Source organism: Brettanomyces nanus, chromosome 3 (genome assembly GCF_011074865.1).
Source record: "Brettanomyces nanus chromosome 3, complete sequence".
Taxonomy (NCBI): Eukaryota; Fungi; Ascomycota; class Pichiomycetes; order Pichiales; family Pichiaceae; genus Brettanomyces; species Brettanomyces nanus.
This window is the reverse complement of record NC_052376.1, coordinates 740282-766503: the sequence shown is the minus strand read 5'-3', so window position 1 is coordinate 766503 and position 26222 is coordinate 740282. Positions and strand designations below refer to the sequence as shown.

Sequence of the window (26222 nt, the reverse complement as noted above, 5' to 3'; positions counted from 1 at the left end):
AAAATGGTGAAACAGGATACGTTTACGCTCGAACAGTTTGTCGACAAGTACGAAACTGTTGTGGACTATAACTTGGGAGAAACATGCTGCTATTCTATGTCTCTTGACGAGATCGAAGAGATCAGTGGTGAAAAGTTTGATTTCGGTAAATTGGCCGAGACCCGATTGTCCTATTCTTACATTAAGGGCTCTCCAGAATTGAGGAGACAGATCTCTGAGCTCTATCAAGGGGTGACTGATGATGATATTGTCATCACTAACGGTGGTATTGGGGGTAATTTCCTTACTTTCTACTCTTTAGTTGGTCCAGGAGATCATGTCGTAGTGATGAGTCCAATCTACCAGCAATTGTCTTCAATTCCAGCTATGTTTGGTGCCGATGTAGATATTCTTCGTTTGAATTTTGAGGACGGGTTTCAGCCTGACCTTTCCAAGTTGAGATCATTGGTTAAACCAAATACAAAAATGATTGTCTTGAATAATCCTAACAATCCAACCGGTTGTATTATGTCGAACAAGGTGCTCAAACAAATAGTGGATATTGCCAAAATCAACGATAGCTATGTTCTCTGTGACGAGGTGTACAGACCTCTTTTCCACTCCTTGAATGCGGACGAAACGGCCCCCAACTCTATCGTTGGGCTCTACGATAAAGGTATTTCTACGGGGTCGATGTCCAAGACTTTTTCTGCTGCAGGAACTCGATTGGGATGGATTGTTTCGAAGAATAAGGAGCTTATCGAAGCATGCTGGATAAGAAGAGACTACAATATGATCTCCGTTAGTATGGTTGACGATATGATCGCTCGATACGTGTTGCGCAATAAAGCTGCCGTGTTGAAGAGAAACTTCAAGCTTTGCCAGGACAATTTGGAGTTGATGGAACAAGCCGTGGCCAAATCCAACGGTAAAATCGAATTTGTTAGACCCAAGGCTGGAACTACTGCGTTTGTCAAAATTAATACTACCGATGGAACTTCTACTATGCAATTGGCTGTCGATTTAGCTACCTCCTACAGGACACTTGTCGTTCCCGGAGAAACCTTTAGCTATCCAGGGTTCCTTCGTATTGGTTTCGTCAATAGACCAGAAGATATCGTTCAGGGCATGAAAAACCTCAACAGTTATTTAAATAACCACTAAATCACTAAAAATATATGTGCTCTTTATACGACCTCTAGATATCGCGAGAACTCGTTTGTTCGTTTGTTCGTTTGTTCGTTACTCATCTAATTTGCTTGTACCTCTTCTTCAATGTTCCACACTCCTCCAACCAAACAAACATGGCCGGTGGAGACAGCAATTAATAATTCATACAACTCGGAAGGAACTGAGGTGGTGGTAGACAGCGCTAACAAAACTGAGTCTGAGCCGTCATCAATTACTGCTGCAAATACTCAGCCAACCAGCCCAAGCATTCTTGAAGATGCTTTTGAAATGCCAGAGGAGTCTTCTTTGCCTTTAGAGCTTCTGAAGGAATACGAGGCTTTCCTCAAATACCTCAAAGAACCACGATTTGCACGTCCGTTGGCTACTTGTGAGATCGCTGATCTTTTCCATAGATTCTATCGTAAGTTTAGCGCCAAAGCACACAGCTTTGTCTATGATTCCGGCGTCAAACAACCTGTGGAATTACCTGAATATGATACACCCCGAGATTACGCCTGCTATATATACAACGTTCTTGCCGAGAGAATGGTATGCGATAAGTTTTACAGCTCTATTATGTTTCCTAGTAAGGGAATCAGTATCGATGATTATGTGCGCAAATTAAATGATAGTTTGGCAGTGAAATTGGCCTGTCTACACTCTCTGAACATTAAATTCAGCCATCTAGATATCGATCTTCCCGAAGATGAAGAGAAGTTCTTTGTGGACGACATACATAAGATTATTCTTCCGATATTTGAACTCTTTAGTTCCGAAAGGTCCCCCACACTCAAAGCGAAATACCTCTATAAGATCCACATCACCATTTCGACGATAATTCAGCATATGGAGACCGGGAAAAACCCCAATTTCGCCATGAACACCGATATCTACCTACCAGTCTTGATATACACTATCATCCAACTTGAAGATCTTCGTACCCATTCCTTGGTATCCCAACTCAACTTCATGAAACAGTTCACCGACGAATACATTTATCAACTCGACGACGAGACTTACCGTGACGAAAGGGGTAAACTCTTGTATGTTCTGACGAATTTCGAGGCCTGCATCTCCTATTTAGCCAGCGTAACTCTAGACGATCTTCATATTGAACCACCAGGCGATGAAACAGACCAACAGGTATTGGATATTCTAACTAAACCTATGGTAATAGAAAACATCGAAGAAGAGACCAGGAAGTACAAACAAGCTCATTCTGTTCCGAGATCTCGTTCCAGCTCGTATTTCCCCTCCTCTTTTCAGCAATCAACTCCACTATCAGAATCGATCTACCATGCAGATCAAGGACTTAGAAATATCAGCAGATCCGTAGATGCTAGTCTCAAAAGTATCATGGGTAAAGTTCCCTGGATAGCGATTAATTCCAGTAGTCCTAAAGATGGTGACACCTTAGATAATGCACTTCGTCAACAGCTAGAAGAGAACTTGGCATTTCAGGAATCTCAAAAAACTCTAATAGAAGACCACCACATCAGTCCTATATCTTCATCATCAATCTCGACCGGCAGCAACAGTTTGAAACATCATTCCAACTTGTCCTTGAGTTCTATCGGAAGTAAAACGGGTATACCAGCCATTACTACTGCTCCATCCTTACCTCCAGAGAGATTACTGAGTAGACTCACCAATAGTGTTGGTAGTGCAGTGAAAAACTTCCTTCCTGCCAGTGCCAGTTCATCCAATATCTCATTAGGGGTACAATCCGAGTCTCAGCAACGGTCCAAGGTGCGTAGTCGTGCTGCTAGTCTTATGAGTGGCTCGTTTTTTAGTGGAAGTCCTCAACGAATCTCGAGATCAAGTTCTCTACAACAAATTGGGAATGAAGGAGACAAGCAAGGAGGAGGGATCTTTAATACACTAGAAAATGCACTAGAGACAGTGAAAAATAGGAGTCGAGGAAACTCTGTAGTGGAGCCTCCAAAGCAATTCAACAAGACCTTTGAACAGATGAGTATTGAAGAGTTAAAAGAGATGTTTGAAGGGTACCAGTCTTTGACCAACAAAACCATATAGCAGCTATAGCATTAATCTCACCGCACTGAAAATTAGATAGGCAAACATGACTGATAAAGCCGGAATTATATACACGTTAAAGATCTCCAATCTATTCCTCAACTTTAATTGGACTCTATATTCTCTACCGTCTGTATCAGGGAACTTTCCTGTTTCGTAGTAATGCTTCATCCATTGATCTTTCTTGTACCAAAGCTTGGCTAGCCAGTCGTTGAACTGCTCGATCTCATGTTCCTCCTGTTCTGTAGAAAGAGGTGAAGTAGCAGTCCCCGTAAAATCCACTCTGGGGATGTCATTCTGCAAATTATAGGCAGAAATATGAATGCTGACAGTCTGTGGCGCTTTTCCAAGCAAGTAGATATTCCTCAAAGAGTATATATCCTGAGCCATCTGTTCGCTGGTATGACCACTGTAACCTAAAGTAAGATCATACAGAGTAGAAGTGGTCTTAGCCAAACTTTTACACGACAAATAGAGGCCTCTAGCACGGGGCAGTAGCACATACTTTGTAGGTTTACTGCCAATCTTCTTGGCGAAGTTGTTGGATGTTACAATGGTGCCACTACTCATATTGGTCCCTTCAGGGAAGATCAACACCCAACATTTAGAACCCAAATGACAGATCTTGTTGAACTGAAGCCACATGTAGTCTCTATCTGCAGCCCAATTCCGGGTGAGGAAGATGAAGCTGAAATTGCGCATTCCGAACCCAATGGCAGGTATTCTCTGAAGGGACTTCTTCATTACGATGAAGATTTGATCTGCGCAGTTATTTAAATAGGCAAGATACCAAACAAACAACCAATCAGAATAGATCTGATGATTGGCTATGATGATGGCATGAGGATCTAAATGTAGCGAGTATTTCTTGGACACTTTATCCTTAAGAACAACATCCTTTAATAGAGAAGAGTCGCCATTAAAGGTGAATATGAGCTCAGTAGGAGAGACCTTATTAGTGATGTGGATGAGAAGAGTGACAAAATTCAGCTTAGTGAATTGCAGCATAGCCTCTTTTCGAGCTGGGTAATTGTAAAAGAGTGCAGATATGATCAATTGAGAGGCGATAATGGCCATGCAACCGGTGAAGAAGATAAAGAGAATATACGCCAAACGGATCATCTGGAAAAACGAGGCCCTTTTCCGGCCCCTTTTTGAAGCTGCTGAAGAAGTCATTGAGATGAGAGAGGCGTGGAGATATGGAGGAGAGTAGGCGAGGAAGAGAGAAGGAAATAGGACGCTTTAATAGACGAGATGCGATAAGACAATTCATCCGTACACCAAGAACGTAGGTGGAAGGGTTGGACAAATGTTGGACAATTGTTGGAGTACGATGTTGGACTACGGATCATTGAACAAACCGTCTAAAGTGATTTAATGGCGGTAGTAGGGAATATTATGAGGTGTCCTGTTTCGGTACCACTCTGGTACGAGTCCCAGACGCGCGAGACGCGGTCCAAGCCCAGACGAGCGAGACGCGATTTAAGCCCAGACGCGTCCAAGACATCCCAATGATCGCGCTTTAAAACTTATTAAAATAAAAACCAGTTCAGACCAAAGGAAGAACGTTGGAAGGACAGTCACCAACCATGTTTCCTGCAGGATCATACGAACAAATTATATAGGTACCCCAGTAATCATTACACTTCTTTTGGCCACATCCGAGCTTAGTAGAAGATTTCCAGATAACCTGAGTGAAGTGATCATAGACATTACACGAAGTGTAGTCAAAGTCATCACCTTCACTATACCAGGCATCAACCGAGCCTGTTGTAGAATAGCCCAAGGCTAGATTTTCACCATAAGAACCTCCGGAGTGAGTTAAGGTACCGGAACAATCATAATTATCGGCGTAATCTTGAGCATAGGAAGCTAAAGTATCATCCCACGTAAGATCCGAAACACCATGTAGGGCTCTTTTAGCATTATGTTCAGCCAATATTTCAGAAGCGAAGGAAGAATCTGATGACGAGGCTGATGAGGTTGCTGAAGAGGCGGCTGAAGTGGCAACCGAAGTAGCAGAATAAGCTGTAGTCTCGGCATTTCCAGAGGCAGTAGAGGCAGCAGGGGCTGCAACAGAGGCTGCAACAGAGGCAGCAGAGGCAGCAGAGGCAGCAGAGGTGGCAACAGAAGCAGCAGAACCTAAAACCTGTGTTTGACCAGGTTGAACAGTGACTGTAACAATATGAGTGACATAATCAGTGACATAAACAGGCGCAGCGATAGCCAGCTGAGTCAAAATACTTGAAAGAACGACTAAGGAGAATTTCATGGTTAGAAGAATAAAGGAGTGACTGAAACAAAGAAGAACTTGATTATTAAAGGGATAAGAAAAACACCCTTTCAACTGATATATCAGAAATCATTGTATATATATATACTACTACCTGATTCCCCCCCATAGAGAGCTGGTTCAAAGCAAAAGCCCGACGCGCTTCGGGAATTGTGAATTTTTCAAAAGTCCTCGATATGCAGATCTTAAAGGGGCATATTTCCTAATTGGGAATAATGGGGCTGGAAGCCAAAAAATCTTTTCAGCGTATTTTACTCCGTGGCTGTCTCACACCGGTATGATGGGGGTAGTTAATAAGGGTCTAGAAGCTCGGGGTGTTCAAGATCGACAGAGAATTTCTTTTAGGAAATTGGATTCCCTTGCCTTCTCATTACATTATTGTATTATTGATTTCAATTGGAGAATTTTAGGAAATTGGATTCCCAGGCCATCTCATTACATCATTGTATAACTGGTTTCATTGACCTCATTGATTTCATTGATCCACTGAGCCTATGATCTCATTCAATTTGTTGACTAGCCTCTTTTCCCAACCATGTCAAAAAACTTGTTCGGCCTGTAGAACGTTCCAATCACCGCTAAATCCAAAACCATAGTGTCCAACTCCACCAATGCGGCAGATAGAGGCTTTTCTTCATACCAGACCTCCACAAAAAATACGTACCTCCAGGCACTTATTCTAGAAGGTCGTGTGGAAATGGTTTGTAGATTCAAATTATGCTGCTTGAAAACCTGGAGAATGTTGCACAAGCTACCGAAATTATCATTGTCCTTAATAATAAATGTTAGTAGTGTCATCTTCTTCTCGGACAACTTTTTATCTGTACGAGGTGTAAAGTGGATCATTCCACCACTACCACGATTTCCTAAAACTAAAAACCGGGTGGTATTATCATGGACATCCTCAATATTAGTTCGCTGAATTGGCACTCCGTGTATCTCACTAGCTGTAGCTGATGCTATTGCCGCACTCTTCCCCTGCTGATCTCGACTTTTAATCATACTCAAGACGGAAACCGCTTTAGAAGTTGAAGAAACATCGATCTTCTCGATTTTATGATCACACTGTTCTTCTAGTTGCTCTAAAAACCGGTTACACTGCGACCAAACTTGAGGATGCGAGTATATTCTTTGCACGTGACCCAAATCACGACCAAACGAGATGAAATTATGATGGATTGACACAAACTGTTCTGCAATAACTTCAAAATCAGGTCCTTTAAACTGCTGCCAATCTCGATGCGAGTGTTGTACAAAGAAGTCTCGAAACAAATCATACGATAAAACAACTGGTCCGTTACTGGAATTCTCAAATGGTATCAGTGAGTAATCGCACTCATGTTTAGAAATCGCTTTGAAACAACTTGATATGCTGGGCTGAGGCATATATATTATTGAAATACTATCATCTTCCATACCATAAGGTTCGAATTGCTGTCTAGCGGCCTGGTGAGAATAGGTACCCGGAGGCCCTAAATATGCCACTCGAATATTCGTCATTGAAGAAATAGACGAAGAACAATAGGAGAAGTTTTTCAAGTTGGCTATTTAAGGTGGCTATTTAAGGTGCTATTCAAGGTGGTTATTTAAGGTGGTTATTTAAGGTGGCTATTTATGGTCGGGAGAGGGCTATCTAATTTAAATGCCAATGCAGGCTTCATATTTATTCAACCTTTATACAGTTCAATTCTCAATCATCTCCGCTAACTCAATAAACCTCTTCACATCAAACTCCCCAGAACCTCTATTAAACAGCTTTACCATATTCAATCTCTCTTTACTAATCTCACTCTCTTCTCCTAGCCCTCCATAAAATCTCTGTAAGTTCATTAATAATAACCTTGCATCCTGTAGACTCACTGCTGCATCTTTATCAACCTGTCCATTCATCAACACTAAGTGCTTAGAATCTTTCAATTCTGAATGAAATGCAACGGTAGTATGAGGTCTAGCATACTCATTATGTAACTTATACTCGGTCAATGATGTAATCATCACATGTGCAGTGTTAGGGCCCACAAACGACCACTGGACAAAGTGCATCTCTACTGGAACATGTGCTTCATCCTGTTCTCCTTTTTCAACCTGTGCATCATCTCTAGGCAGAGGAAGCACAAATCTAGGGTTTTTGCGTGCATGCTCGTACATCCTACCAAAACTATCTGCAGGAACGGCAGCACATAGTGATCTGTCCTTCATCTGAAACCTGGCTCTCCAAATTAGAGAGATCTGATTGGCCGGAAGCTTTTTCAGATTTTCCACTTTGACGAACGAATCTAATGTCTTGAAAGGCTTCGAGGAACTCTCTGGATTCATCGCTCCAAGATCCTGCTTGCTTCCTTTCTTACCTTCAATAGCAGCCTTTAACTTTTCTGCTCTTTCCAAATTTTCCAGTTCCCTCAACGGATCAACCTTACTAAACTGCTTCTTTTTATTTTCGATCTTGTCTCTCATCTTTTCTCTGAGTTGTTCGACATTTTTCAATCCTTCTTGCTTGGCTTTGGCTTCTAGCTTGACCTTATACTTAGCCAATATCTCATTTTGTTGATCCGCCTTGGATTGTATAAACCTGTTATTTACAGGAAATGCATATCTTCGGCTGAAGAATGGTTTGATTAGTTGTAGAGTTGATCTATAGTTATATCTCATGCTGATTTAGGAAGAAGTATGTGAACAAGAGAAGCTGAGAATAGGAAGAAAACTGAGCAAATACATCTGTGCACCAGACGATGGTTCGAAGCAAACAACGGGTTCTTGAGGCAATCGGTGACGGACTGACGAGCGTCGTCAGACAGATGAGGGTCATCAGTCAGATGAGCGTCGTCAGACAGATGAGCGCCGTCAGTCAGATGAGCGTTGTCAGACAGACGAGCGTCGTCAGACAGATAAGCCGGTCATAGCGTTAGGAGTTCTTCCGCGCGTGCCCCCTTTGGGAAAAACATAAACACATCAAATATGCAAGTAATTTACACTAAAGTTCTCGAGGATCCTGCATCATATCAAACAGACTCTCTGGTCACCTTGTAATCATCAAGATTTGCAATGCTTTCCCAACTCGAGGAAACTCATGTGGCCTATACCAATGCCACACCTACCGATATTCCAAACCAGACGAGAGACAATCCCTTTATTCAACAGAGTAAGTATCGTCAGGGAACACTCTACTTGATCACCCTTCCGACCATAGCGGTAATATTTATCATTTTCTTGCTATGTACGGCTTATATGAAGTATCGCGCCAAACATCAAGCCAGACAGGCTCCTCCCTTTGAGGATATGTGTGAAGCCAAGTCTGAGACAAGCGGCATTTTTGATTTGGAGCAGGCCACTAGAGCCACTACTTTGGTGTCGAAAGGAACCTTTGAGACGGTGGAAAAGATTGGACTTGCACGGAGTTCGATGGAGATTGATGGATTACAAGGAGAAGGAAGTGATGGTACCAAGGGAAGTGGAACCGGCTCAACAACATTCTATTCTCTCGAGGAACCGAACCATGCTGCAACGCAGTCTACGGTTTCGATCCCAAACAACAAAAAGCATTTCCATAAGAAAACGCTGAGCAGTGTTATCTTGGATGAATTCATCTCTACCGGGGAACTCCCGGCAGAAGACCCTAACGATACATCAATTCAGTACGACCCGGATGATACAGATATAAATATTACCAACCATTCAATGTTTGAACAGAACTGTGACACCTCATACAATGCTGATCTTATAAGAAACCATAAGCCGTCAAGTCCGGTGAGGAAGTCCAGAACTAGACTGTATCGTTCTGCCAATAATAGCGTTGTCTTTGGCAGTCCAGGCAGACTATATACGCAGGAGAGTCCAACCAGAAGTTCCGGACGCTACAGACAATAAAGAAGTAAACTTGAACAAGTATCAACGAAATAAAATAAAACAGTTAAAAAAAAGAGGTTGGTTCCTCACAGTATAATACAATCGTGAGAAGAGGACTCCTCTTGAGCAGCATTCTTTGGCTTTGAAGCAATGGCTATTCTAGCAGCTTCCGTAAACACCTCATTGACTCCACGCTTCTTCATGGCCGAACACTCTAAGTAACGAACAGCGCCAATTTGTTTGGCCACGGCCAAACCTTGCTCATACGTCACTAACTTCTTCAACTGACCATCACTATTATACGCGCTGGTTCCAAACTGTTGTACTTGTGAATTCGCGCTCTCTTCCTCTTCTGATTGCCTGAGATCTGCTTTTAATGCCACAAGAACCATCTTCACCCCTTCACAGTGCTCCAACACTTCTCCAACCCATTTATTCTTAACGTTCTCTAGTGAATCTCGCGTATCCACCGAGAAACAGAGAATCACACAATCTGTATCATTGTAGGAAAGTGACCTTAACTTATCAAACTCCTCTTGTCCTGCAGTATCCCATAGAGAAAGTTGAACTTGTTGACCGTCGATGAAAATATCGTGGATGTAGTTTTCAAACACCGTTGGTTCGTACACGTGAGGGAAGTAGCCTCTAGTAAAGACGTTCAATAACGAGGTTTTACCGCACGCACCATCTCCAAGTATAACGATCTTACGCTGAACCGATTTCGGAGGACCTCCGCATAAAACCATTCTGACACAACAAGAAGAGAAGACTTGATTGGTGAGCTGACTTCTGCGCTCTTTAAAACATTCTTATAATCGCGATCGACGGAAATGATCACGTGAACAATAACAGCGTGCTGAGCACACGTGAAAAACATCACGTGCAGCATTTTGCTCTTTCATCGACCTCTTTTCGAAGTGAAAAATTATCACTCTTAATCGATGAGTTACTCTTATCTACATACAAATAGATGTATACGTAGCTGAGATCTGAATCATGACCTTGGAAAACAATCCTCTGTTTCAGGCACTAAATGGTAAGCGGGGAAAAAAGGATGATAAGAATCCACTAGAGTTAGCTCTGAGGGTTAAGAGAGTGAGTAAGGCTAGTAAGACCAATAATATTGGTAGAGTGAGTAAGGCTAATAAGACCAACAAGATTGGTAGAGTTAGTAAGGTTAAGGTTAGCAAGGTTGCTAAGAAGGTTAATCCCCTTGCATTGGCCTTGGGAATAGAGACTTCAAAGGGTAGGAATAAGTTGCCACAAGAGGCAGAAAAGGACGTGAAACGGATAATTGGAAAAACCCGAAATGGACTCGTCCATCAAAAACAACAAAAGAAGCCAGTCAACTTCATAGGAGCTTCTCAAACAAGCTTTCTTCGATTGCGCAATCTATCACCAGGTGTTACGGAATCAGATATAGTGGAGATCATGTCAAAGTATGGAACAGTACTTAAGGTGATGACTGTGGAGGGATTTACTAGGGAGTTTGGTAAGTCCGTTACGGCTGAACTGTTTTTTATGTCCGAAGATAGCATGTATAGTGCTCAAAAGGCTTTAGATGGGAGAATGGCGGACAGTCACCGGTTGAGAGTGGAGATTTCTCATACTCCAATTGTTGTGATTGATCCCGAGATCTGGAAGAAGGTGGTCAAGGAGATCAAGTTGATAAGAGAAGAGAGAGAGACACTAATAAATGTAATATAATTAATGCGCATAAATTCGTCTGGGTCTGAAAAATTAAAATTAAAGTCTCAATGACAGGAGTCTCTCTCTCCTTGTTCATGGTCACTTCTTCTTCATCGATATGCTTCCAAATACAATCAGCATTGGCCATTTGGGGCCACGAGTGTTTACAAGGCCCCTTTCATTGCTCGGCAAGCTTCAGCCGGCTCCAAATTCTCAGGTCAATGATAAAAGAGTGGGTAGAGGAGCAGGATCGGGTTATGGTAAAACATCCGGTCGTGGTCAAAAGGGTCAGAAGGCTAGAGGAAGTATTCCCAACTGGTTTGAAGGTGGACAGACGCCTATATATAAAATTTATCCAAAGAGAGGGTTTTACAGACATCAGAAACTCGACTTAAATGAGATTTCTTTGGCTAGAATTCAGAGCTTTTATGATAGTGGTCGACTTTTATTGGACCAAGGTGAAATACTTAATATGAAGAAGATGAAGGATTGTGGACTTATTACGGGAACTATGAAAGATGGTGTGACTATTATTGGCACTGGTTCTCAGAATTATCACTTAGACATTCAGATGGAAGCCACAAAGGCATCGAAGTCTGCCATCAAGATCATTGAATCTCAAGGTGGGAAATTCCAGTCTAAATTCTATTCTAGATATTTAGGATTCCGGGCGCATCATTCGCCGCAATGGTTTATCAGAAATAGAGGCTATCTTCCATTACAGGCGAAACCTATTGCCAGAAGAGACATCAAGTTTTACTCTGATGCTGATAGAAACGGATATCTTGTCGACTCTGACTATGTCAAGCAGATTCATTTCGGTAAAGCCAAGCAGACCAAACATGATACTGTCGCGACGAAGTCTAATTTAGATAAGGAGTTGGAAGAGTTGAGCCATTCGGAGTCCAAGAATTGCGGCAGACCAGGCTTCTCGGCCAATAGAATCATCAGCTTTAAAGACTTGGCCTTGTAAATATATAGTCTGCTACTCATCCTGTTAATAAATTAAGTTTTCTTATTGTATACTACCAACCTCTAGCGTGATAGTTAAGATTATCGTCATCCCATTCATTCTTCATCTTGTTGTTGTTGTTATCATGGTTACCATCCGTGTGTTCCAGCACACTAGTAACCAATTGGTCATTCACAAATCCATCTTCATTGAAAAGGAGCGGAGAGCCAACTCTATTCTGTCTATTTCGTTCTCTGACATGGAACAGCTTAAGCTTGTTACCCATGATACCGTCAGCTATGATATTAGACTCATTTTCTGCATTGCAGTCATCGTCGTTGTCTTCACCTTTATTTCTCTCATCCTTCTCGTCGCTATTACTAGTCTTTTTATCCACTGGAGCATTCTCTCTACCATCTAGATCTGAGTCATAAACGGTTTCGTTGCCGTTATTTACTCTCTTCAGCCTCGTTAACAGACGGCCTTCCTCCTTAGAAGTCTTACTAAACAACAACTTGTTCTCGTTGTTGATAGAATCCATCAACCGTAACGGTAACTCTTTGGAAAGCATCTCAATACGAGTGGATTTCGGTGACATACGTGATGCAGAAGAACTACTACACTTTCCAAGCATTGGTCGTTCGCTATGAGGCGAGGCTTGACGTGGCTGACGACGTTGAGAGGGCAGTGATTGATCATTCAAACTGTGCTTTTCACTTGGCACTCGAAGATGTGTTCTCAAGACACTACCCGGTATATCTATCGAGGACGTATTAGTTCTGACACTAGACGAGTATTCAGAGTCTTCGTTTCCATCAAAAGAGTACTCTCGATCGTGCAGTAGACGTTGTCGCTCTTGTCGATGCCTTATCCAGTTGGGCTCTCCATACTTTGCCCGTGCCTGTTGGCGCAAACTCATCGTAGGTAAAAACATATGAGTAGCTAGCGCCGTAGGAAGCAACGTTGTTGCGGTTGGAGGAGCGTTGGACTGGTGGAAACGGTCATAGTGGCCAGAATCAAGGTTCAAATCTGCTGCCGAGTTCGGTGCCACATGTGAAGACACATCGCCGTGTGCAGGAACATGAGGACGTCTGTTGTTGAAGAAGAATGCTGCCAAGGAAACTGCTGATTTGGTGTGAGCAGCTGGAGTCACTGGGGACACAGAAGAAATTGGAGCTACAGGTGCCACTGGTGCAACCGAGGCAACTGAAGTCACCGTGGCCACTGGGGCCACTGGGACCACCGATGAACTCGAAGCATGGCGCCTGAGGAGATCACGGGGGTTATTTGGAGGAGAAAACTTCGATACGATGGTAGTCACAGTAATCTTAGATGCTGTGGCTCTCTTGGGCACGTTTGACAGGTCAGATGAATTCACATGGCGAACAGTAGGATGATTCGAGTCTGGAGAACCGTTTGAGTAGAGGAGTTTAGGACTTGAGAGGTGTTGCGGCTGTTGTTGTTCTCGCGGCTGCTGCTGCCGCTGCTGCTGTATTTGACGCTGTTGACGTTGATTAATCGGTGTGCTCAAAGCAGGGGCATTTGCACGCTTACCATTTAAAAAAAGACCACTAAGAAGCGATTTCCTCAAACCGTTCTGAGGTGAAGACAACGACTCTGTGGATGGAGTGGAGTCCAAGTGTGATGGTCCAACCTCCTTTTTCTGGAACAGAAGGGAGCCATCATGATGACGACTTCGGCCATCTGTGATACCTTCTTCATCATTGTCGACATCGAAGTCAGAATCATCTGACATTGACGACCAATCAGAGCCATCAGACGAGTCATCAGATGGTGAAAACATAATCTTTTCAGCCTGTGGCCGTTTTGCAGTAGCAAAGAGAGAAATCTGTGACTGCTGGGTATCAGATTTCGGCGAATGTGGATTACCTCCGTTATATTTGAGCTGTTGCTGATATAAATGGCGCATTTGAAGGTCGTCCGAGGGACCCTGTTTAGGTTTCAGTGTATGATTAGCTACAAGAGGTTCTTCTGGAGGATGGACTCGAGAAAATAAAGAGGTCCTTTGAGAAGGATGAACCAAATCAGACGGTCGGTCAGTCATCTCTTGGATCCTTTGCTGGCCATTCATCTTGATCTTCTGATTGACTAATTGAGAAGGTTCAACAGAACAAGCATCCGGAGACGGAGAATCCTTGATATAGAAAATGCCATTCTTGGTGGGTTGTCTCTGATTTCTACGCCTCTCCATTCTCTGAAGATTTCTTTGCGTAAGTGGTTGACCATTCCCCGTGGAGTCACTCGTGGAGATATTTAGTAGCGTCGAGAACTCGTTATAGTTGAAGCTCTGGTCCAACAAGAGACTCCGGTTAACGACACGCCAACTGATATTCTCCAAACGCCTGCCGTTTCTAATAAACTCAGCAGAGTTTGCAAGCGTAGTCCACAAGGTCAGCACGTTATCCAAGTCGATAACAGGTGTCTTGTCAAGGTTATTAGTGGTGTTAGTGTTCTGCTGGTGCTGAAGCATGGCTATGGTGGAATGAGATAGTTCTAGAAAAGGCGGCGCCCTTTTTCGTTCGTCCAGGTAAGTCATCAGTAGGAACAGTTGTCAGGTAGTAGGAACATATAAGTAGTTAGGTGTTTTAGATAAAGGTCATTCATTGAAGAGAGAAATAGTTAGGCGAGGGTAGCAGGGTAAGGAGAGCCCGGTGGGAGAGCCCGGTGGGAAAACCCGATGGTGACCCCGTAACCGTCCCCGTAACCTTACAGCATGACCTGCCTTTCTTTTTACTATGGATCGATTATTATTACATATACCTGAGCACCAGCCGTGTCACTGAATGGATATACTATGTAAGTTGATTTAGAATAGAGAGAAGATCTCCTCCTAAAGGTTGTTCACTTGGGGTTTCTTGGAATTTCACTTTCTTGGTGATTCTAGGGTCCACTGGGTCCACTGGGTCCACTGAGACCACCGGGTTTTCTGAGACCACCGGGTTTTCTGAGTCCACCAAGTCCACCGAGTCCACCGGGTCCCCTGAATCCACCGGGTCCCCGTCCTCACCTCTATACCCCGGCATATCCTCATCCTCATACATCGGAGAAACCTCCTCTTTATCTCCTCCCTCAACCAATTTCTCCATCTCAACCTTCTGCTTACTCACGTCCTCCCTCATTTCCCTCAATTTATCCAATTTTCCCTTATCCAATTCAACCCAGTCACCCTGAACATTGATAAGCCTATGAAATTCCTCAATTATCTCCTGTCTCAACTTCTCTGATTCTTCAATTGTCCCTAGAAGACTCTTAATCATCCTATTCAGCCCATTAAGCCTTTCTATAAGCTTTCCTGGCTCGGGTAGATTCTCGAAATTCTTAACTAACTCATTGTAGATTGTGTTAACCTTGGTAAACTCATTCAAATTCTTTTCATTGAACTCTTCAAGACTCGTATACTTCTTCACAAGGGCGGAAATTTCCTCCGGAACTGTAGTTGAAGAAGAAGTTCCGGCCCCAACTATCTCATCCAACCTTCGGTCCTTCTCAACCTTCTCATTAGCATTAATTAATCTATTATCATCACTCAGAACCTTCATCATTCTCTCTATGAATCTCCTATCAAACACAGATCGTTCCTCCCACACTTTAAGAACTCTCATATACCTTTTCAGCAAGTTGGCCTCATTAACTTCGTCTCCTTTGGCCTCTTGTTTGATACAACTCCTCATAATCTTCATCGATTTCGGTAGTACTTTGACAAATTCTTCTAGAAAACCACGGAATTTGTGCTCATTCTTCTTACTGAATTGAACAAGATCATTGCAGAGATAAAAGCACACCAAGCTACGTTCTGGCTTAGTCTTGGATAGCTCCTCCAGGTTCTTTAGCCAGAGGGCGACTATTTCTCGATGATGCCTGTAATGGAAGAGACACCACTGCGAGGTGGATTGGATCGACTGTTGAGTCTGGTCCAAATTACTGAGCTTTTCGGACGCTTTTTCAACGGAAAACGACATGGTGGATGAAGATACAGTGGTATGAGTGGGACGAGAAGAGAGGACGTCATATATGTGTGGCGTATGAACATCTTTATTGAAATTAAACGTGGCGCAGTTGGGTTGAATTCGCGACAAGATGAGTTTGTTCACTATGTACGTTCCTTTCCTTGTACCATCTACTTCTCTCTTTTCAGCAATGGCAGACAAATTCCCTGAAATTAATGATGTTTCAGTCGATGGGGACGAACAGATGTCAGGCGGCGATTTTTTAAGTAGAGAGAAGGAAGTTCTAGGAGATGAATTTGCGACAGCAGAGGATGTGACAGCACAGGATGCTAGTGCCACGGCAGATAAGGACGATGAGTTTGAAGAATTCAAGACGCAGTATCCTGAACTTGGTGCAGGAGCAAATGGATCAGATAATGAAGAAGACTTCAAAGATTCCAAAGATTCCAATGGCTCCAATGGCTCCAATGGCTACTTGAATGTTACAACAAGAATGGCTAAATTGAACATGGAGTCTAGTGAAGCTGTCAAACAATGGAAACAACAAAGAGAAGAATCAATTTCAAAGACAGACTCGATTAATGAGAAGAAAGTTGATGAAATCAAGAAGGAAGCACAGAAAGCCACAGATGAATTCTACGAGAATTACAGTAACAAGAAGGAAGAATTGATTGAGAGTACCAAGAAAGAAGAAGAGGAGTTCTTGAAGAAGAGAGATTCGTTCCTTGAAAATGGAACCGTTTGGGAAAGAGTTGTTGAAGTTCTTAAACTTAGTAAGAACTCGAATTCTATTGATGAAGCTCATAATAGAGACAAAAGTAGATTCAAGGAGCTTTTGATGATGTTGAAGGATAAGGAGGATTCACCAGGAGCATAAGTATTATAAGATAGCAATTAGTGAGGCCATGTAGAGCTAATGTAAATCAACGATAATCCACCGGGCTCATCCGTCGTACCGAGATCTACCGGGCTCACCCCTACCGGGATTTTCCCCACCCGCTCACCGGGCTTTTCCCCCCTCACCACCTCGCCTCACCACTCTTCCGGGGCTCGCGTCATCCCAATCCGTGTCACTTGAACTAAAACTTTTATCCTCATCATCTGTGGCTTTAACTCTTCTTCTTCTTCACTTGCAATGAACGGCAATAATTTTATCCCCGGTAGCATGGATCAAACTCCACTACTTTTCAACCAAAACATACAGTTGGACCAGCCTGTTGGTCAGGTTAGCGGAACGACCGGGCCCAATGGAGCCAATGGAGGCAGTGGAGGCAGTGGAGGCAGTGGTAATGGAGTCAACGGAACCAATGGTGGCAGTGGTAATGGTGCCAATGGGGCCAATGGAGCCAATGGAGCTAATGGAACTAATGGAGCTAATGGAGCCAACGATGAAGTCAACGGCAACGGTATCGCAGTCCAAGATCGCCATCAGTTCATCAACATCATAGTTGCCTCGATAGCCAAAATCCAGGGCACCAACTTTAGCGAACAAAAGACCAGACCGGTGGCACAGGAATACGAGAAATTTGCGTACACGCATTCTGCCAATAAGGCACAGTATGTGAATTTTGTGAAGACCAAGATTGCCAGCATCACTCAGGCTCGCAAGAATGCACTTCAGAGGCAGCAGTATGGCATGGTTCAGGGTCAGGGTCAGGGACAGGTGCCGGGCCGGGGCTCGGGCCAGGCGACAGGCCAGGTGACAGGCCAAGTGACAGGCCAAGTGACAGAGCAGGGTCAGGGTCAGGGTCAGATACCAGGTCAGATACCAGGTCAGATACCGGATCAGATACCAGGTCAGGGTCAAGCATTCAGACAGACGGCCCAGAGACTGAAAATCGAGATGCAAAACATGCCAATTCCAGCTCCTTTGGTTCAGCGTCTTCCACAGGTTTTCCCCAAGAATATCAGCACATGGGGCCAAATCATGCCTTATTTCCGTCACAGGAATCTTACCACGAAGGACTTGTCCACTATCAAAGAAGTCTATGCTTTGCATTTACAGCTGATTAAGTCTAAGCAAAGACAGGTGCTGCAAACACAAGATCAACAGGGCCCTCAGGTACCAGGCCAGCAAAACCATCAAAGTCAGCAGGTGCAACAGAGTCAGCAAAGCCAGCAGATGCAGCAAATGCAGCAGCCACAGCAACCACAGCCACCTCAAGCACAACAGACAAATCCTCCTAGTCCCCAACATATTTTGATGATGATGCAACAGCAACAACAACAACCCGTCCAGATGGCTCCACAGGGACAGCCTAATACACAACATGCCGGAATGCGGCCTCAAATCACAAATCAGCAGCTTCAGGCCTACAAGCAACAAGCCTTTCAGGTGATAAAGAACCTTCAAGCTGCAGGCAAGTTACCATCTAATTTGTCTCGTGAGCAAGAGTCTTTATACGCTAGAAAGTACTTGTTTCACGTTCTAAGTGCTAAACAGCGTGCTCAGAATGCACATGCACAGGCACCTATGGCACAGAATCAATCAGGTCCTCAGGGTCCTCAGGTTCCTCAGGCTTCCCAGGTTCCCCAGGTGTTGCAAGGTTCTCCACAAGCACAACAGGGTGTTCCAGGGGTTCCAGGTGTCCCGGGTGTTCCGGGTGCCCAGGATCAACCAGGAGCTTCACAACGTTTGGCTCAATTCCGTCAACAGCAACAGCAACGAAAGCGTCGCCAGCAGCAGCAGGATGCATTACAGCAGCAGCAGCAACAGCAACAGCAGCAACAGCAACAGCAACAGCAACAGCAACAGCAACAGCAACAGCAACAGCAACAGCAACAGCAACAGCAACAGCAACAGCAACAACAACAACAACAGCAACAACAACAACATCTGCAACAATTACAACAGCCACCACAGCCACCCCAACAACTGCAACAGCCTGCGCAACCTCCCCAGCCACAACAACTTCCTACTAATCAGAATCAGCGTTTTGCCCAAAACCGCATACCCTATGGACAAGCTACAGTTGGCCAACCCGTTCAGGCAAAAAATATCCTTACTCCACGGCTTTTCAACGGAGTTCATGCCACGGAGGAAGACTGGAGACATCTTAAAGCTATATATCAAGAGACGATAGCTGCTCCAATCAACTTAAAGGATGTCACAGGATCTTTGGTAGATTCTGAGAAGCAGCAGATCATTCGGTTAATGCGACAACTTCAGCAACTTATGGTGATCACGGAAACGGTGATTATTCCTAACTTCTACATGCTGACAAAGAGCTATGATGGTACGAAGAAGCTCATTTATTCGGAATTGATGATCAAACAAGTCCTGGAGAAATTAAAGACTTCCGGCAGATTCTATGCGAACTTGGACTTGCTTACAAAGATCCAAAACCAGATTACACGGTTTTTGAGCTATGTGAAGGAGCAGAATTCGAAAATACTTAAGATGCAGCAGCAGCAGCAAACACTACAACCACAACAACAACCACAGCAACAACCACAGCAACAGCAACAGCAACAGCAACAGAAACAACAAGCTCCACAAGTACTATCACAACGGCAGCCTGTTCAGCCGGGCCATATACCTCAGCAACAACCAGGTCACCCAGTGGTACAACAGGCAGCTCTTCCTATGGCGTCTCGAATGGGAAATCGGGGGCTTCAGCAGCCTCAAAGATTACCTATCCAAGCGCAAGGGCAAGGACAAGCGCGGGCACAAGCCCAGATGAGCGTTCAGAGACCTTTGGGAGAAGCTCAAGCTGGTTTCCAGAGGATGAACCCAGCTGCAGTTTCACAGCAGTTCCAAAAGCTTGCAGAGCAAAGACAGCAACCACAGCAGAGGATGGTACAGAGTATAGTTCCACCCTCAACAGGCACTCTACCAGGAACTATACAACCTCAGTTTTCCATTAACGGTGGCTCTTCACCATTAAATGTTCCAACACCTCCTGTGATGACTCCCTCGCTGGGTATTTCCATGACCACGCCTGTTACACCTGCTACCACGACGCCAAGACGAGGAGGACGCCGTAAGCAGTCACGTTCCAATCCCAGGGGTCGTGGAATGGTTTCTCCAGGCCAGTCTGTGGCACCTCTGAAGACACCCACTGCTTCCAATATGTCTCCAATACTCTCTTCCGAAGCTCAGGCTCTTTTGAAGGAAAATTCTGAGCATATAGCTACGGAAACTGCTTCTATTGCTCGTGCTGACAAGTCGAGGATGGCCAGAAGAAAGCTCGCCGTGGCAGATCCTGCCAAATACTTTCTTGCTACGCTTGCAGATACCCTCAACCTATTCGAGGAGGAACAGAAAGTCATTCAGAGCGTCAGAGGAGTGTCATCTACAACCAATGAAAAGGCAACCACTACCCGTGCCAGCAATACCATGAATGGTGGTAATCCCACTGGTAAGGTTCTTACTCCCTCGGCGGTCCTTGCCACACCTCTTCCATTCAACGTCAAAACACCAATATCCAACAAAATGTACGTTACAGAAACCAGTAATGGTACGCCGACGAATGACAAGAATAGTAGATGGACTGGTAAAGTGAGGTCGACATGCATTGCAGAGTCTTTTGATGGATTAATCCCTTCAATTCCACGTGAAACTTATAGAAAGAGGTTAGCAGGAGCTGAGTTGGCAAATCTAATCTACCCTACACCACCAGACGATGCTCCCAATAAGAGGAGAAAGGCCACAAAAACCGACAAGACAGAACCGATGACTACTACGGCATCCATATCTGACTCTCTAGATCAATTTTGGGACTTTGATCAGGTATAATTTCTTTAATTTACTAGTATAATGAAAGTAGCAATGACTCCATTGGCTTGGCTCCATTGGCTCCAGTGGCTCGGCTCCAGTGGCTCGGCTCCACTGCCTCAACTCCACCGCCTCAACTCCACGGCCTCTCAAACCGCGCGTACTAATCGGGAAATAATTAGTGAAAGGGTTGATCAAATTGCTGATCTATTCGTTTGCCCTTATCTTTTTCTTCCTTATTATTGAGTAGTTTATAGACCTCTTTTATTGAAATGACGCAGGCACTTGCTGATCTGTCTACTGGAATGATATCCGACTCTGATTCTGATTCTGATATAGTATTAGGAGGAGGAGGAGGAGGAGGGTTCATTAAGGATGATCCAGATCTCAAGAGGAGAAAAAGACGCAAGAAGTCCAAAGGATCTTTTCGTCGTAGAACAAGAGCATCTACGGGGAATTTGAAGAAGGTGAGTTATAAGGAGGATGAGAATGAAGTTGAAGTTGAAGTTGATGGTGAAGATAGTGATTATACAGAGGATAATGAAGTTATCAAAGAAGACTCTGAGATCGAATATGATGATGATGTGGTGACTGAAGGTCAAAGTGAGTCGGAGCCAATTATATTGGGCGATGATATTCCTTTAACTAGATCTAAACGGGCCAAAAAGACCGAAGGAGGCAAACCCCAGAAAGCCAAAGGAGCCAAACAGCCCCAGAAAGCCAAACGGAAACCTAGAAAGGCCAAAAAGAAGGCAGAACCCAAGAAAAAGGTGACTTTCTTTGAGAGAAGGACCAATAGGTTCTATGAATCACATCCGGAGCTGAAGGATGTATTCCAAGTCCTTGAAGATACCCCTCCTAGACGTCCAGAACGTGCAGTACAAAGCAGTGGACTCACAATTACTATGCTTCCATTCCAGCTCGAAGGTCTTCATTGGATGATCGCTCAAGAAGAATCAACCAAGTATCATGGTGGAATATTGGCTGACGAAATGGGTATGGGTAAAACTATAGAGATGATATCACTTATGATGCATGATAGGACTAAAACGCCTAACTTGGTGGTGGCACCAACAGTGGCTTTGCTACAATGGAAATCAGAGATTGAAAATCATGCTGGAGGTGCACTAAAGGTTTATCTTTTCCATGGTGCTAATAGAGCCAAGACGTTGAAAGAATTAGAAGGATATGATGTTATTATGACGTCGTATGCTGTGGTAGAGAGTTCCTATCGTAAAGAGCGATACGGCTTCAATAGACATGGACGTAAAGTTCGTGAAAAAAGTCTGCTTCATCAGAAGAAATTCTATAGAGTGGTTCTAGACGAGGCCCATAACATCAAAGATCGAAGTAGTTCCACTGCACATGCTGCCGATTGTCTTCGGTGTGTTAAAAGGTGGTGTCTCACGGGAACACCACTTCAGAATAGGATTGGTGAGCTTTATTCCTTGATTAGATTCTTGGACTTGGAGCCTTTCTGCTACTATTTCTGCACGAAATGCCCCTGTGCTTCGAAAGAATGGACCTTCCCCGATTATAGAGCATGCGCTGTGTGCGGCCACTCTCCTATGAGTCATATGAACTTCTTCAATCATTTTATGTTGAAGAACATCCAAAAGTATGGCCTCGAATTTGAAGGCAAGCAGGCATTTCACCGGTTACAATTATTACTTAGACAGATTATGCTTCGTCGTACCAAAGTGGAAAGAGCTGAAGATTTGGGATTACCTCCGAAGATCGTGGAAATCCGACGTGATTTCTTCAATCCAGAGGAAAAGGACTTGTATCAGTCTCTTTACTCCAATTCCAAACGGCAATTTGATGACTATGTAGCAGAAGGTGTTGTTTTAAACAACTATGCCAACATTTTCACTCTTATTACTCGTATGAGACAGCTTGCAGACCATCCAGATTTGGTTCTTAAGCGGATGAAGCCTGGAAAACTGGATTCCAGCGTATCTGAGGAGCTAATTGCCGGCGTAGTCGTTTGCCAACTATGTGACGATGAAGCAGAAGAACCTATAGAATCCAAGTGTCATCATAAATTCTGTCGGATATGCATTTCCGAGTATGTGGACAGTTTCGAAGGAGATCAGAGCCAACTTAAATGTCCCGTTTGCCATATACCGTTAAGTATTGATTTGGAGCAACCAGCCATTGAAATGGAACCAGCTTCAACTCGGAAGAAAAGCTCGATTGTTAATAGAATCAACATGTTGGGACAATGGAAGTCGTCTACGAAGATAGAGGCGTTAATGGAGGAACTATACAAGTCGAGATCTGATAGAGAGACGACAAAATCGATTGTTTTCTCACAGTTTACATCTATGCTAGATTTAGTAGAGTGGAGATTGAAAAGAGCTGGATTTCAGACTGTCAAGTTGCAAGGTTCTATGACACCGATACAAAGACAGGAGTCTATTAAGTATTTCCTAGAGAACCCATCGGTAGAGGTGTTCTTGGTTTCATTAAAAGCAGGGGGTGTGGCATTAAACTTGGTGGAGGCTAACCAGGTGTTTATAATGGATAGTTGGTGGAATCCTGCTGTAGATACTGGACAGGCAGCCGATAGAATCCATCGTATTGGACAATTCAGGCCGATTCGAATTGTTAAGTTGGTCATCGAAGACAGTATTGAGTCTAGAATTATCGAGTTACAGGAAAAGAAAGCTAATATGGTAAAGGCTACATTGGATAAGGACCAGGCTGCTGCTAGCAGGTTAACACCTGCAGATATGCAGTTTTTATTTAATAACTAAGTATGGTTTGAAGTCTGAAAATTTTTCATTATCGTCTCTTTGAGTCATGAGAGATCTCTCTTCATGGATTCGCGAGTTTAGTATATAAGGAGAATAATTTGCGAGGGGAATTAATAGCTGTATAGGCAGGCTTTCTTGGTTCATCAGTTGTCAGCTTTTTGAAGAATGACTTTCCCTATTTTACCGTATTTTTCTGTGGACACAGCGGTGTGCCAGAAGATTTCGCTTGTGGGCCAGGTGTTGATTCCCTTCACTCCAGGAACCACCAAGTCTGAAGATATTACTCGGTACTCTACCACTGCTTATTATGACGTTAACTTGGATTATACTGCAGAGATTATCGACGATAAAACTATTGACCAGCTTCTTGAGTTGTTCAATAAGGGAGTTGTCAAGGTTTTTGCTCCTGCAGACGTTGCTTCTCAGATCCAGTCCAAAATCCCCAACGCTCGGTTAGTCTACAAGGTAAAATCTGTATCCGAGGCCGTTTCTTTGACCAACGATTGTGCTAACGCTGTTGCCATAACTTCACCTCCAGCTACTCCGGAAGCGTTGAGGCCACTTTCAGGAAAACAGGTGTTTGTCTATTTCCTCAAGAGCACTTTACCAGAGGCTGTTGTTCCTGCATGGATTAAGTCCGGTGCTACGATCATTGTCAATTCTTCTTCTGTTACAATCAATTATAGTGCACCTGCTACTGGGAAAACTCCTCTTATCGATTATGTTATTCCAGCATTGTCTACCGATCGTGTTGACGGCTTGTACACCACAGTAGTCACCAACACTTCTGATCAAGTGTTGGGATTAGTGTATTCATCTAAGAAGTCCATTGCCGAGGCTTTGAGGACTAAAGCTGGTGTGTATCAGTCTAGAAAACGAGGACTTTGGATCAAGGGAGCCACCTCTGGAAATACCCAAGAATTGTTGCGTATTGAAAGAGACTGTGATGGTGACTGCCTCAAGTTCATCGTTAGACAGGTGGGTGAAGGTTTCTGTCACGTAGGAACTTCATCCTGCTTTGGAAATATCAAAGGTTTTACCTCGTTGGAATCTGTTTTGCAAGATAGATTGGCAAATGCTCCTGTGGGTTCCTACACGAAGAGGTTGTTTGACGACGAGACTTTGTTAGATTCCAAGATTAGAGAGGAAGCTGACGAGTTAATCGATGCTAAGAGTAAGCAAGAGATTGCATTTGAAGCTGCCGATGTCATATATTTTGTTATGGCCCGCTGTGCCAAGAATGGTGTTACCTTGAATGATATTCAGAAGAATTTGGATACCAAATCTCTTAGAGTTACTAGAAGAAGAGGAGATGCCAAGCCTAAGTATCTTGCAGAGACTCAGAGAAAGGCTGCTGAGAATGCTCGTAAAGCTGCTGCTGCTTCTGCTGCTGCTGCAAATATCCGTGTGATTGGTCCTAACGATAGAATCATTCTGGATCGAATTAACACAGAAACGGCATCTCCAGAAAGAGTTACTGCATGTCTTCAAAGACCTATCCACACCAGTAAGGATATTATGTCGCTTGTTGTTCCTATAGTAGAGAGAGTTAAAAGCGAGGGTGATAAAGCCTTGTTGGATCTTACCGCCAAGTTTGATCACGTCAAGTTGGATTCTCCAATCATGAGGGCTCCTTTCCCAGAGTCAGCCATGAAAGTTACTGAAGATGTCAAAAAGGCTATTGATCTTTCGTTCAACAACGTTAGAAAGTTCCACGAAGCTCAGATGAAGGGAACTCTTAATGTGGAGACTTGTCCAGGTGTTGTCTGCTCTAGATTTGCCAGACCTATCGAAAGAGTGGGATGCTATGTTCCCGGTGGAACTGCAGTTCTTCCATCCACCTCGTTGATGCTTTCTGTTCCTGCACTTGTTGCCGGTTGCAAAGATATCATTTTCGCTTCTCCACCAGGAAAGGACGGTAAATTAACACCAGAAGTGGTGTATGTAGCTCACAAAGTGGGTGCCAAATGTATTGTTTTGGCAGGAGGTGCACAGGCCGTTGCTTCTATGGCTTACGGTACTGAGTCGGTTCCCAAATGTGACAAAATCATGGGTCCTGGTAACCAATTTGTTACAGCTGCCAAGATGTACGTTTCCAACGATTCCGGTGCTCTATGTGCCATTGATATGCCTGCAGGACCTTCTGAGGTTCTTGTGATTGCAGATAAATACGCTGATGTTGACTTTGTAGCTTCGGATTTACTTTCCCAGGCCGAACATGGTGTAGATTCGCAAGTATTGTGCATTGCTGTGGATATGTCAAAAGAGCAGCTTGACAAGTTGGACGATGCAGTTGATGAGCAGGCCAAGAAGCTTCCAAGAGTGGAGATTGTGAGAAAGTGTATTGCTCATTCAACTACTCTACAAGTTAAAAGCTACACAAAGGCTTTGGATCTTGCCAACAGATATGCTCCAGAGCACTTGATCTTGCAGATTAAGGACGCACAGAAATGGGTGGATAAAGTGGACAACGCTGGTTCAGTGTTTGTAGGTGCCTATTCGCCAGAATCGTGCGGAGATTATTCCTCAGGAACAAACCATACTCTTCCAACTTACGGTTACGCCAGAATGTACAGTGGAGTGAATACGGCTACTTTCCAGAAGTTTATTACCTCTCAAACTTTGACTCCAGAAGGTTTGAAATCGATTGGTAAAGCCGTTATGGATTTGGCAGCTGTTGAAGGATTGGATGCGCATAGAAATGCCGTCAAGATCCGGATGCAGAAGCTTGGATATCTTCCCAGGCACCGTTGAAGGTGCCGCAATGCTCTGTAAGTTGTGAGATATATGTATAGAGCTATATATATGTAATGCA

At 43.8% G+C, this 26222-nt stretch overlaps 16 protein-coding genes across 16 annotated transcripts; 9 read left to right on the top strand and 7 right to left on the bottom strand.

The window, feature by feature from the left end:
• Positions 1 to 3: 3 nt before the first annotated feature.
• FOA43_003012 (uncharacterized protein) lies at positions 4 to 1143 on the top strand (the record flags this gene model as incomplete). Its single annotated transcript, XM_038923292.1, has 1 exon — positions 4 to 1143. The coding sequence occupies one exon, from the start codon at positions 4 to 6 to the stop codon at positions 1141 to 1143; it is 1140 nt and encodes a 379-aa protein (XP_038779220.1).
• A 111-nt stretch (positions 1144 to 1254) lies between these two features.
• Positions 1255 to 3186, top strand: FOA43_003011 (uncharacterized protein; the record flags this gene model as incomplete). Its single annotated transcript, XM_038923291.1, has 1 exon — positions 1255 to 3186. The coding sequence occupies one exon, from the start codon at positions 1255 to 1257 to the stop codon at positions 3184 to 3186; it is 1932 nt and encodes a 643-aa protein (XP_038779219.1).
• A 3-nt stretch (positions 3187 to 3189) lies between these two features.
• Positions 3190 to 4263, bottom strand: FOA43_003010 (uncharacterized protein; the record flags this gene model as incomplete). The annotated part of the gene is made up of 1 exon (XM_038923290.1): positions 3190 to 4263. One exon carries the CDS (start codon positions 4261 to 4263, stop codon positions 3190 to 3192), a length of 1074 nt encoding a protein of 357 aa, XP_038779218.1.
• Positions 4264 to 4735: 472 nt separating this feature from the next.
• Positions 4736 to 5458, bottom strand: FOA43_003009 (uncharacterized protein; the record flags this gene model as incomplete). The annotated part of the gene is made up of 1 exon (XM_038923289.1): positions 4736 to 5458. One exon carries the CDS (start codon positions 5456 to 5458, stop codon positions 4736 to 4738), a length of 723 nt encoding a protein of 240 aa, XP_038779217.1.
• A 537-nt stretch (positions 5459 to 5995) lies between these two features.
• Positions 5996 to 6865, bottom strand: FOA43_003008 (uncharacterized protein; the record flags this gene model as incomplete). The annotated part of the gene is made up of 1 exon (XM_038923288.1): positions 5996 to 6865. One exon carries the CDS (start codon positions 6863 to 6865, stop codon positions 5996 to 5998), a length of 870 nt encoding a protein of 289 aa, XP_038779216.1.
• A 297-nt stretch (positions 6866 to 7162) lies between these two features.
• FOA43_003007 (uncharacterized protein) lies at positions 7163 to 8128 on the bottom strand (the record flags this gene model as incomplete). Its single annotated transcript, XM_038923287.1, has 1 exon — positions 7163 to 8128. The coding sequence occupies one exon, from the start codon at positions 8126 to 8128 to the stop codon at positions 7163 to 7165; it is 966 nt and encodes a 321-aa protein (XP_038779215.1).
• A 393-nt stretch (positions 8129 to 8521) lies between these two features.
• Positions 8522 to 9343, top strand: FOA43_003006 (uncharacterized protein; the record flags this gene model as incomplete). The annotated part of the gene is made up of 1 exon (XM_038923286.1): positions 8522 to 9343. One exon carries the CDS (start codon positions 8522 to 8524, stop codon positions 9341 to 9343), a length of 822 nt encoding a protein of 273 aa, XP_038779214.1.
• Positions 9344 to 9408: 65 nt separating this feature from the next.
• RHO3 (Rho GTPase) lies at positions 9409 to 10068 on the bottom strand (the record flags this gene model as incomplete). Its single annotated transcript, XM_038923285.1, has 1 exon — positions 9409 to 10068. The coding sequence occupies one exon, from the start codon at positions 10066 to 10068 to the stop codon at positions 9409 to 9411; it is 660 nt and encodes a 219-aa protein (XP_038779213.1).
• Positions 10069 to 10318: 250 nt separating this feature from the next.
• On the top strand, positions 10319 to 11029 carry FOA43_003004 (uncharacterized protein; the record flags this gene model as incomplete). The annotated part of the gene is made up of 1 exon (XM_038923284.1): positions 10319 to 11029. The coding sequence occupies one exon, from the start codon at positions 10319 to 10321 to the stop codon at positions 11027 to 11029; it is 711 nt and encodes a 236-aa protein (XP_038779212.1).
• Positions 11030 to 11079: 50 nt separating this feature from the next.
• FOA43_003003 (uncharacterized protein) lies at positions 11080 to 11984 on the top strand (the record flags this gene model as incomplete). Its single annotated transcript, XM_038923283.1, has 2 exons — positions 11080 to 11088; positions 11211 to 11984. The coding sequence occupies 2 exons, from the start codon at positions 11080 to 11082 to the stop codon at positions 11982 to 11984; spliced, it is 783 nt and encodes a 260-aa protein (XP_038779211.1).
• A 52-nt stretch (positions 11985 to 12036) lies between these two features.
• Positions 12037 to 14699, bottom strand: FOA43_003002 (uncharacterized protein; the record flags this gene model as incomplete). The annotated part of the gene is made up of 2 exons (XM_038923282.1): positions 12037 to 14494; positions 14695 to 14699. 2 exons carry the CDS (start codon positions 14697 to 14699, stop codon positions 12037 to 12039), a joined length of 2463 nt encoding a protein of 820 aa, XP_038779210.1.
• Positions 14700 to 14776: 77 nt separating this feature from the next.
• FOA43_003001 (uncharacterized protein) lies at positions 14777 to 15943 on the bottom strand (the record flags this gene model as incomplete). Its single annotated transcript, XM_038923281.1, has 1 exon — positions 14777 to 15943. One exon carries the CDS (start codon positions 15941 to 15943, stop codon positions 14777 to 14779), a length of 1167 nt encoding a protein of 388 aa, XP_038779209.1.
• Positions 15944 to 16121: 178 nt separating this feature from the next.
• On the top strand, positions 16122 to 16808 carry FOA43_003000 (uncharacterized protein; the record flags this gene model as incomplete). The annotated part of the gene is made up of 1 exon (XM_038923280.1): positions 16122 to 16808. One exon carries the CDS (start codon positions 16122 to 16124, stop codon positions 16806 to 16808), a length of 687 nt encoding a protein of 228 aa, XP_038779208.1.
• Positions 16809 to 17066: 258 nt separating this feature from the next.
• Positions 17067 to 20669, top strand: FOA43_002999 (uncharacterized protein; the record flags this gene model as incomplete). Its single annotated transcript, XM_038923279.1, has 1 exon — positions 17067 to 20669. The coding sequence occupies one exon, from the start codon at positions 17067 to 17069 to the stop codon at positions 20667 to 20669; it is 3603 nt and encodes a 1200-aa protein (XP_038779207.1).
• Positions 20670 to 20920: 251 nt separating this feature from the next.
• On the top strand, positions 20921 to 23407 carry RAD16 (DNA repair protein rad16; the record flags this gene model as incomplete). Its single annotated transcript, XM_038923278.1, has 1 exon — positions 20921 to 23407. The coding sequence occupies one exon, from the start codon at positions 20921 to 20923 to the stop codon at positions 23405 to 23407; it is 2487 nt and encodes an 828-aa protein (XP_038779206.1).
• Positions 23408 to 23572: 165 nt separating this feature from the next.
• Positions 23573 to 26161, top strand: FOA43_002997 (uncharacterized protein; the record flags this gene model as incomplete). The annotated part of the gene is made up of 1 exon (XM_038923277.1): positions 23573 to 26161. The coding sequence occupies one exon, from the start codon at positions 23573 to 23575 to the stop codon at positions 26159 to 26161; it is 2589 nt and encodes an 862-aa protein (XP_038779205.1).
• Between the last annotated feature and the right edge of the window lie 61 nt (positions 26162 to 26222).